The sequence below is a fragment of the Marmota marmota genome, unplaced genomic scaffold, assembly GCF_001458135.2.
Source record: "Marmota marmota marmota unplaced genomic scaffold, marMar, whole genome shotgun sequence".
Taxonomy (NCBI): Eukaryota; Metazoa; Chordata; class Mammalia; order Rodentia; family Sciuridae; genus Marmota; species Marmota marmota.
In genome coordinates, this window is record NW_025999942.1 from 12,953,187 (window position 1) to 12,964,729 (window position 11,543).

Here is an 11,543-nt window from a genome sequence, read left to right on the forward strand (position 1 = left end):
GGAAGCGAATGTACTGTAGGAGACTTTAAGAGGTTAAACAGTGACAAATACCTGGCTGTCATTGGAGGTGGTGTGAGGAGTAAGACAGGCCATTGTCCACTGGTGGGAACCAAGCTGCAAATCCGAATTCATGGAAACTGGTCTCCAGAGTGGGTAGACCCTCGGTATTCTTGGTTGAGAAATCGCCGATATTTCACCCATTTTAGAGTGCACCTCAGTCCCAGTTAGACTTGCATCCCTTGCTTATTACTTGATACCATTAAGTAGACATCACACTTACTTTGCATATAACGTATTGGATTTTTCTTATTAAAAATCTCCTTTATTAAAAAGGATGTTTCACCGTTTGCTAGGCTTAGTTATATACAGATGTTTGTAAGATACATTCATATTCAGACACATATATACACACACATTTCTGGGGATGAAATAAAATAGTTTTTTCACCGTTTGCTATGGGAGGAAAACCCATGTGTATATGTGTATGGAAGAACACAGGTATTGCTGGGATATCCTAGTTGAGTGAAGCGGGTGCCCATGAACCAGATGTGGTGTTTCCGAACTGAAACGCGACGTAAGGGGCTGATTATGTGAAACACAACTGCAATTTGCTTTCCCACAGACGTTCGCGGTGGTTAATGGAGGCTAGGGAGGGAGGGAGGGAAGGCGAAGAATGATGTTTTCAAGCGCTCCAGCCAGGGCGGTATAAACACCCAAGGCATCCTCCAGCCTCACGCACGAGGGGACACGGAGTGGGGTGTGGGGTGGCAGAGGATGGGCCAGAGGAGCTCGGTACACTCCCCACCCAGCCTGATTTCCTCCGGTGCCTTCGCCTGGACCGTTCCAGCTTCCTATGGCCAAGGCTGACTTGATTGATTTAAAGCAAAACAGACATAGAAAGAAAGGAAGGAAGGGGATTGGGGGGGGGGGGAGAAAAAAGTGCCGTAAGGAACAAGAGGTCCAATCTTAGGAGTTATGTCCTCCATTGCGCAGTGCACCCTCCCCCCAGCACCCGATTGGATTACAGGTCACAAGAGGAGGTGGCACACTCCTTTTTGAGCTTAGAGGTGGCTCTGAAAAGAGCCTTTGGGTTCGGGGCGCCAGGGACGCGCCTCACTTGGAGCTGGTGTACTTGGTGACGGCCTTGGTGCCCTCCGACACAGCGTGCTTGGCCAGCTCCCCGGGCAGCAGCAGGCGCACGGCCGTCTGCACCTCGCGGGACGTGATGGTCGAGCGCTTGTTGTAGTGCGCCAGGCGGGAGGCCTCGCTGGCGATGCGCTCAAAGATGTCGTTGACGAACGAGTTCATGATGCCCATGGCCTTGGACGAGATGCCCGTGTCGGGGTGCACCTGCTTGAGCACTTTGTACACGTAGATGGAGTAGCTCTCCTTGCGGCCGCGCTTGCGCTTCTTGCCGTCCTTCTTCTGTGCCTTCGTAATGGCTTTCTTGGAGCCCTTCTTGGGGGCCGGAGCCGAGCGAGAAGGCTCCGGCATGACGAGGTGGCGACAGAACGGACTGGGATGGTAATGTAAGGAGAGCAGGGCTATTTGTCATCTTTATATTCAAATGAAGGCTCCAAATCTCTAGCATCTGATTGGACAGCCTGCAGCCGCGGCCGCGGCGACGAAGACTTTATGTAAATGAGAGATGCCGATTCTTCTTTCCTATTGGACCATAGTTCAACCAATCCAAAAGCGCATCGGCCGCGCGCCTGCGCTCAGGTTGTGTGTCTTTGTTCAAACCCTTTGTTTTAAACCCAGAAGAGATCTTGGGGTACTCTGCGTATCTGGGCTTGGCTAAAAGGAAAATGACAACCTCGGGTCTGTTTTCTCTGCTATGAAGCAAATACGCGGGCAACAGCTAGAGAGAGAAAGCTTGATGCTTTTCCAGCAAGACGGAGGAAATGGCAGCTCCCACTGCAGTATCTGTTTATTTTCCTCATTCTCGCAGCCCTCTAAAGACCAAAGAGATGCACTTCTTTTAGAATTCAAGAGCGAGGCGGCGGGGGGCCGGGGGGGGGGATCAAGAGCAAATCCAAACGTTTCTTTGGGAAATATTGAGAATGCTCTTAGGAACTTCCATCGGAAGTGTGTAGCCAGACAGTTTTAACCGTGGAGAAGAATAAAACGTCAGGTTTTCATATTGTTTTGTTATTATTGTCCACGAAAATTCTGAAGTGTCAACCAGATTGCTATATGCTTGAGACGTGGGATTTCACCAGTGTCCTAACATCTCCAGGAGCAGGCACGATTACTGTTGATTACTGTTACATTGTAACAGGCTTAGGGCACCCATCCCGGGTGCCTCCCCTGCTACAGTGCCTTCCAGTAGAGAAACAAGGTGTTACACATTCCCATTTCTCACTTATTTCAGCATCTTCTGGACAACTGGCTAGAAAAACATAATCTTAGGCGCCCCCCCCCCAAATGGAGTGAGTCAGATCCCATTTTACAAAGATCCTTGCACGCGTTATATACAGCGAGAAGGACTGCGCTGAAGCCATTTAGCTGCTCTACCTTCTTCGCACCTCCACTTCTTCATCTTTAAAATGAGGTATCAGTGGGCTTGCTGTGAGTTAATGTGCCGGAAGCAGTGTGTTTAATTCTTCTTTCCTTCTCAGAAGCCAGCCAGCCTGCAGCAGCTTGGGCCGCCCCTCCAAGCTCCTCTTCCGGCTCTAGTACATTCACGCATAGCTTGAGCCTTTCTCTTTCCCGCTGCAACACCGACTCAGCTGGGATCATCAGGGCAAAGGTGTGCCTATCACCTCCTCATCTCCAGGTAGAACACAGCGTGGCACCTGACAGATGCCAGTCAGAGCATGGGAAATGAACAATCCTGCTAGCCTAGCAGCGCCCTCTACCGTAGGTTGTTCTGTTTGCTGAGGTCCCCAGGGGCATCCTGAGATCTTCGCCTTCCTGAGCTGCTGTGCCTATTCTCAGCATATTGTTTCCTCTTAAAAACAAACAAACAAACAAAACCCCCCAAGAATTTAATATATAATAAAGATAGCATCACAACTCAGCGGAGAAAAAAATGGCCCAATGGTGTCAGAAAATGTATTAACTACTTGGGGGAAAATTAATTGTTCTCAGCTAGAGGAAAGGCTTTCAAAGTATTTTTAAAATTATTTTAAATTTTTAAAATATGACCTTCCACACACAAAACTGGGGGTAAAATTATTTGCAATAGGAGACAAACAAAATATTAATATTCTTAATATAATAAAAAACATTAGTAAAGAAAAAAAAACATTTTACAGAATAGTAAACTAGACTATGAAAAGACAACATGAAAAACATTAACTTCACTAATATCAAAGGGATGCATATTAAAAATGATAGCTGAGTGCAAAGGGGGACTCCTGAAATACCAGTGGCTCAGGAGGCTGAGACAGGAGGATCACAAGTTCAAGGCCAACCTCAGCAACTTATCCAGGCCCTAAGCAACTTATTGAACCCAGGGGTGCTTAACCACTGGGCCACATACCAGTGTTTAAGCACCCCTGGGTTCAATCCCTGTTACCAAACAACAACAACAACAACAAAATGAGATATCACTTTTCACCTATTAAAATGATGAAAATAAAATATACACTATGCAGTGCAGGCATACACTTTCTTTCATACATTGCTTAAAAGAAAAAACAAGATGGCAATCTATTCCAATATGTGTCTACATTATATACTTCCTTCCAGAAATTCCACTGTCAAGCATCAGTCTCTTAAGGAAATAAACATGGCTGGGGGGGATGGGGTTGTAGCTCAGTGGTAGAATGCTTGCCTCACATGCGTGAGGCCCTGGGTTTGATCTTCAGCACCACATAAGAATAAATAAATAAAAATAAAGATATTAAAAAAATAAAATAAACAAGGCTGAAACAGAGCTTGGCAGGAAGCTCCATCAACAGCATCCATAATAAGAAAAAAATAGAAACAACCTTGAATCACAGCCCACTTTAACAATGAATGTCATGAATTTACTGAACATTTTAAAGACTATTTAATGATGAGGTAATAATACTCATTAACTGAAACACAGCAGTAAGGAAGCCTGCATTGCATGCTTCTCCCAGGGACTACCACAATGTAAGTTAGAGGATGTAACTGAAAGGGGCCCTTCCAGCTTCCACAAGGCCCCTTTCTGCTCCAAGCCCCTGCTCCAGGCCTCCAGCTGAGGCCTTTCTCAGGACTCCTACTCCCTCCCCTGCCTTCCTTTGTTACTGGACTCCAGTGCAAACACTGGTCTGCTCAGCAGCACAAAGACAGGCACACTTGCATTACCTTAAAAGACAGCTTTCCCACAGTACCTATCAGCTGGTTTTGCTCCCCCAACACCTCTCTTGGGAAATGAGCTGTTTCTCTAACCCCTGCCTCCATTCCTCAAAGCTTCCATTATTTCCTGCATATGATAGGCACTCAAATGATCCAGTAGTATAAATCTAAGTCTGATAAGGGAAATCAAAATACTGGTTCAGAACTAGACAGGTTACTGTGTGCTTTCATTCCCTTCACATTTTCCTCCATCTTTTCTAAATTCACATCATGCATGCTTTTATAATAAAAAGAGAATAAATAACCAGAACCATATTCTTGTTTCTGTTTTAACTGGCTCCTCAGTCAAGATTAGAGATGTGCATGCTTGCCTTGGGATCATAAATGAAACTCAGTTGTATGATTTCCATATATTTTGGAAAATGTTTAGGACCTGTGGTAGATTTGGTGGTATTCTTCCTCCTCACCAGTGGCCAGCCAAATACATAGAAGGTTTAGCTGTGAGGAGTTCTGCTGATTCTACCTGTGACTTTTCAGGGCTTGTCAGTAGATCTGCCAGATGTTCTCAGGTCTACCAGGGCTGGTCCAGTTCTGTGATGTAATCCATTCAAAGCTCAGAATCTACAGGTTCAAACTCTCAAAGTGCTCCCCAAATAGCCTCCTAAGTTCACCACCTTGCCCCAGTATGGCCCCATATACCGGGGGGACTGGGTTGCTAGGACTGAATTGTGGTACCCTGAAATTCGTAACTATTAGCCTGACTTCCCACACCCGAAAACAAGCTTGTACTTGGAGATATGACCATTAAAAAGGAAATAAAAAGCACCTTTAACCTCATAGTACCGGGGTCCTTTCAAGAATATATTAGGACACACATGCCACACACACGCACACACACACACACACACACACACACACAGCAAGACTATAGGACTCAGGAGGAGGACACTCATTTGTAGCAGGAGGCATCAGGAAGAACCACCTTCTTACAAACACCATGATTTTGAACTACCAGAATTACGAGAAAATAAATTCTAGCTCTTTAATGCATTCTGGGTCCTAGTATTTTCTTGGATAACAATTAGACATGTTATAAGTTATAGAGAAAAAGAAAACAAAAAGAAGTCAGACAGTAATAAATGGCATCTAAAAGACTGAAAAAGTACCAAGCAGTACACTTTAAGCTACTGATTTTCAGAGAATCAGCACTTCATTGAGGACATTGTCAACCCAAATCCAGAATCCTGTCAAAACTAAACCTATGGGCCTTGCCAGTTATTCCCCTCAGGGTCCTGTCAGTCCTCCACTTAGGGTCCTGTCAGTCTTCCAATTAGGGTCCTGTCACTTCTCCCCTCAGGGTCCTGTCAGTCCTCCCCTCAGGGTCCCCTCAAGTCCTCCCCTCAGGGTCCTGTCACTCTTCCCCTCAGGGTCCTGACCTTCCTTCCCCTCAGGGTTCTGTCAGTTCTCCCCTCAGGGTCCTGTCAGTCCTCCCCTCAGGGTCTTTGACCTTCCTTCCCCTCGGAGTCCTGTCAGTGCTTTATAAGGGTCGTTAATTCTTCTGGTTAAGGCATTGTGATTTCTTCACTTTTGTACTTTTTGTGGAAATTCCAAGTAGTTCTAGTCAATCCTTTAATTATGTCTTTTTGATTTCTTTGTGTTTGGAAACCCCAGAGGTATATTTTGGATTTTTTGTTTCTTGGTTTATGGAAAGGGCATTTTTTTTTGCTTCTGAAATATTTTGAAAATTGGTGTTTTTATTAAAATGCCAAAATTTGGTAATTGGTTTTAATGTAGTTTTTTAACGTCAAAAGTTTGAAAGTATGTCAGGAATTTTCATTATATCTGGTGTTAAAGTCAACTCATCATTTATCTTTTTTTAGTTAGCCATTTATTTTGAAAAATTCATTTCTCTCTTTTTTCAATGTGACATTTGGGATTGGGGCACTTTCTCTTACTTGTTGGCAGTGATTTTGGGACAGCCTGAGCTCCAGAGTGTCTGGATGTGGATAATGCCTGTGGATGGCCTGTGCGGCCTCCTAGACCTGGCAGACTCTTTAGCTCTCCTCATGTCCCTCCCAACCTTTCCTCTGCCCTTCATTCCTGCTAGGGTTTAAATACGGTCTGTCCCCACTGAAGTGCAGGTTGAAATCACCATTAGCAAATAGTAGAAGCTGGGTCCTTTGAGAAGGATTAGGGCTCTGATCTCTTGATTGGATTTGTCTGTCCTTCTTTAATAGATTAGTGATTGCTATGGTTTAGACATGAGGGGTCCACCCAAACTTGTGTGTTAGACAATGCAATAATTTTCAGAGGTGAAATGATTTGATTATGAAAGTCGTAAACTATCAGCGTATTAATCCACTGAGGTAGATTAATTGAACAGCACTTGTAGGCAGGTGAGATGTGGCTGAAGGAGGTGGGTCACTTGGAGTGTGACTTTGGGATTTTTATTTTTTCCCTGGTTAACAGAGCTCTCTGCTTCCTGATTGCCATGTTCTGAGCTGCCTTCATCCTCCATACCCTTCCACCCCGATGTTCTGCCTCACATTGGGCCCAGAGCAGTGGAACCAGCTGTCTATGGATTAAGACCTCTGAAACTATGAGCCCAAATAAAGGTTTCCTCCTCTATGTTGTTCTTGTAGGGTCTTTTGGTGAAAGTGATGAAAAAGCTAACTAAAACAGATGACTAATGAGTCATCTTAGGAGTGAGTCTTCAATAAAATCCACTTTGGTGGGGTTTCTCCTGTTCTCTGTATATGATAATCCTCTGTTGCCCTGGGATTCTGTCAGTAAGTGCATCACCAGATGCAGTCTCTTGACCTTGGACCAGAACCATGAGCTCAAATGAACCTTTGTTATTTCTTTATAACTCTCCAGTCTATGGTATTGTTTCAACAGCAATGAAGCCAGATTTAAAATTAGGTAGTCAGTGTAGTTAGGTAAATCGGGTCTAATATCATATCGAGTGAAATCTAAAATGGAGGCCATGCTGATAATGATTCCGGAAACGCAGGACAACTCATGGAATGTTAATGAAAAGCCCTAGGTCAAAGTCCACCCCAAAGAAATGTTAATGGAACCCAGGAAACAGCCCCCAACAGATTTGGAGATAGCCCATCCCAAAGAAGTGATAATGAAGTCCTTCCTGCCCAGATTACTTGTTTGGCCCACCTGTGTCCCAACCCTTCCCCCTTACATTCCATCAGCAAAACTATAAAAAGGGGAACACATTCGCCCTTCAACAGATTCCACCTCTTGGGTCCCCTTCTTCCTCTGGGAGAAGTCTTTTCTGCTGTCCTTTAATAAACTTCTAATTTCTACTCTGACTTTGCCTCGGCGTGCTTCTCTGGTGTTATTCTTCAACATTGGGGAAGCAAGGACTCGTCACCGGTCAATAGCGGTAACAGCAACAGAAAACAGTTTACTGTTGTAGGTCTGCATAGTCGAGATATGCCCAGCATCCACCCTTTGTCTGTTGGTGCTAGTCCCCACCCCAGATGGGAGGTCTGGCACTGAGTTCTCAAGCTCTTTCTGTGGTCACAGGAGATGACTGCTATGAACGGCACAACACCTACCTTTTTTTTGGGCCAGACATTTAGAAAATAGGAGCTCTTATTTGCTAGGCTGGGGTGACTGTAAATGGAAGTCCATATAGCCAGTGTCTATGGGGAGACAACCACCTGGGGAGGAGATTGGAAGGAGGAGTGCTGAGAGCCATAGCCAAGTAGGAATAACGCATGGCAATTTCCTTGTCAGCCTACCCAATGTTGCTTAGAGGGAGGACTCTCCATTGTGGAAATGGGCTTCCTTGGACCCAGGTCATTTGCAGTGACATTGCATGAATGTTTGAGAAAGGTGACCCTGCTCAAGGACCAGGGCGGATCCGGGTTTAGGGCGGTTCCAGGTTTAGGGTGTGGATCCTGCTGAGAATAGGGCATATCCTGCTGCCTCGGGCGCCCGCTCCTTGAGTTCCCTGTTGAGTTCTCGCGGGATTCAGAGAGTATTTGGTATGCGGAGCCTGGTGGAGTGTGTGGAATTTTCCCAGAACGTGCGTGTAGAGTGCCGGTGACAGTTCGAGAATAAAGAGTTGCTGTTTGAATCTACAAGGCTGTGAGGGGCTCGTGATTTTGTGCCCAGCCAGGCTGCGGCAGAGGAGGAGGTGCATGTCCCAGTGTGTGGGGGTATTACCAGGCCCCCACAGCTCCCTCCACCTGAAGGTCTTGGGTTGTGATGGTCTTTCAGGAGTCTAACCCTTCCTTTTTTCCATGTGCTATTGTTTCCAGTGTGCTCCTGTCACCTGCATCCAGTAGTCCTGATGCATCAACTTGAAGCTTAAATTTGATTCCCTAGAAATGTTATTTGGGCCACTTTGTTCAGATATGACAGAGATGTGTCTGGAAGTGGATTGAATCAACCCATTTTTGTGGCATCCTGGATTTTTAAACCAAGGGAAAACCTGAATAAACTTTCTAGCTTCACTTGTTTGTAGTTTCTTGCTTTTAGTTGACTTTAAAAATCACTAATTCTAGCTGGGCACTGTGGCGCATACCTGTAATCCCAACAGCTTGGGAGGCTGAGGTAGGAGGATCGCAAGCTGAAGCCAGCCTCAGCAACTTAGTGAGGCTGTAAGTAACTTCATGAGTCTCAATTTAATACATGAAAAAGACTGGGGATGTGGTTCGGTGCCCCTGGGTTTAATCTCCAGTGCCAAATAAAAGCAAAACCCATCCTAAATCTGGTGGTCACACAGCTGGGCAATACGCTGTTAGTTCCCACCGACTGCTGTGGATGGTACCGCTGGCCTGTGGGTCATGACAGTGAGGGTTGCCGAGGTTACTCTACACCCATGGGAAACTTTTGACATCAGGAAGCTGGAATCTCCACCTTGTGTTACACTAGCACGGCTGTTTCTGAACACATGTCCCATGAACTACCATAAAGATTGACTACATATGTGCAGACCAATGACCTTGTCTCCACTCATCTTTCCCCACACCTTAGACCACCCTACTTCCCTATCCTGTTTATATCCTCAAGTCCTATCCTAAGGAAGGTTGATTGGAAACTTGATGTCCTGTCTTCATACTTGGCTGTCTCATAAATGCCTCACAACCTGCCATTCCAGTGATCGGCACACTCTGTGGCAGGCAAAATGGGCCTGGTGCATGGTGGTTTTTGTTTGTTTGTTTGTTCGTTCGTTTTAATTTTTTTGGTTTTGAGGCTCAAACCCAGGGCCTTGTGCATGTTAGGCAAGTGCTCTATCACTGAGCTACACTCTCAGCCCTTGGTAACAATTTGAGAACTATGCTGGATCTGGCCATGGTGGTCCATGTAACTCAGGCAAGCTTAGGAGTGCCTAAATACAAATCAAATTAAGAAACCAGAAAGAAATTTCAAATTTTATGTATGTGTGTAGAGATTGTCAGTATCTGCAGTATCTGCTGGGCACTGTGGTACACACCTGCAGCGGATGGTTCCAGGGCCTTTAAGGATACCCAAACCCCAGGACACTCAAGTCTTCATGTAAGAGCACATATTTTCAGGTAATTTGTATTCTTTTATATACTTTAAATTTCCAGATGATTTGTAATATCCATTACAATGTAAATGCTACCTAAATAGTTGCTGTACTGTATCCTTTAACTGTAAGAACAAAATGTGTACATGTTCACACTCAATTTTTAAAAAAACAGTCTTCATCTGTGGTTGATCAATTTCACAGGGAAGTTGATCAATTTCACAATTTCATCCCTGAGAAGAAGGATGAAACCCTGCATACTGAGGGCATGAACATATGGCTGTGCCCACTGTCCTTGCTCCCAACACTCTCCCACCACCCACTGGCAACCACTCTGTGCACAGAGGACCCATGGGTCCTCCATGGACCCATGGAGATGGGTCCAGTACCTCCAGGGATCCCAAAGCCCTCAGATCTCAAGTCCCTTATATAAAATGGCATAGTATTACATAAAATTGCACATGACCTACACAATCCCCAGTGGACTTTGAATCATCCCTAAATGACTCTTAACATCTAATTCTATGTAAATGTTATTAAATAGTTGTCTTGCTGCATTGTTTAGGGAATAATGAAAAGAAAAAGTCTGTACATGCTCACTACAGAGGTAGCTATTGTAGGGTAACTACATGGTACATGTTAACAAGGTTACATTAAAAAAATAATCTCAATCTGCAGATTCAGAGCTTCCTTCATGGTTGTGGAGAACAACCATGACATGCTTTTCGGGTGAATTCTTGGGAAATGTGTGCTGTTTCGTGTGCACGTTGCCCGTTTTCCACTTGCAGGAGTGCCACATCCTGTCATTTGCCTCTGGCTTTCTTCACTCTGTACTGTCCAGTCTCCACAGGTGTATCTGTCACTGTAGTGCACCGTCTTCTGTGGAATGTGGCCCCCTGCGTGGTGTGCAGACCTTCCACTAGGGCTACCCTCTACATTAGAAAATGCACTCCACAAACACATCACTCGACTAAGGTGTGGCTTCATGACTTTCTGTAGTTAGAACTTACTTCTAATAGTCTATTTTCTGTTGCCTAAAAACCCAAACCAAACCAAACCAACCAAACAAACAAAAAACACTTCAGGGGCTGAGGTTGTGGCTCAGTAGTAGAGCACTTGCCTAGCACATGTGAGGCACTGGGTTTGAACCTCAGCACCACATAAAAATAAACAAATAAAATAAAGGCATTGTGTCCATCTACAACTCAAAACAAAACAAAACACTTCAGCTGGGCATGGTGGATCATAAATTAGAGACCAGTCTCAGAAACTTAGCAAGACCCTGTCTCAAAAAAAAAAAAAAAAAGACAGGGGAGGGGATGTAACTCAAGTGGCAAAGTGCTCCTGGGTTCAGTCCCCAGCAGAAAAAAATGACTTTATCACATTATGAGATTTTTTTATAGTTTTCAATGAAACCCCCAAACATTTTACATGAATCAATTTAAATTATTATCTTGGGAAGAAAGATGCTCAGCATCCAGCACAATTTTGTGTGAGAGTCTGACTGCATTATGTCCTCAACTCATCAATCACATGGCTCCCTGAAGCAGTATCTGCAAAATCAGATACTTTTTTGGTGGGGTCTGTGTACTTAATAGTAAAAAAAGGGAGTTCTCATTTTAATTTTCCTATTTCTTTGTGTTGTACATTTTTCTCCTATTTATTCAATCATTTGTGTGTGTGTGTGTGTGTGTGTGTGTTGTTTTCCTATGAACTGGGGGAATTCCCCACTTGGGATGGTCTTTTCCATTGC

The 11,543-nt window shown here is 44.6% G+C and overlaps 1 protein-coding gene across 1 annotated transcript; it reads right to left on the minus strand.

Moving 5' to 3' along the window:
• Positions 1-347: 347 nt before the first annotated feature.
• Positions 348-1,544, minus strand: LOC107153249 (H2B.U histone 2). The gene has a single exon (XM_015498798.2). It carries the CDS (start codon positions 1,492-1,494, stop codon positions 1,114-1,116), a length of 381 nt encoding a protein of 126 aa, XP_015354284.1. The 5' UTR covers positions 1,495-1,544; the 3' UTR covers positions 348-1,113.
• Positions 1,545-11,543: the final 9,999 nt, after the last annotated feature.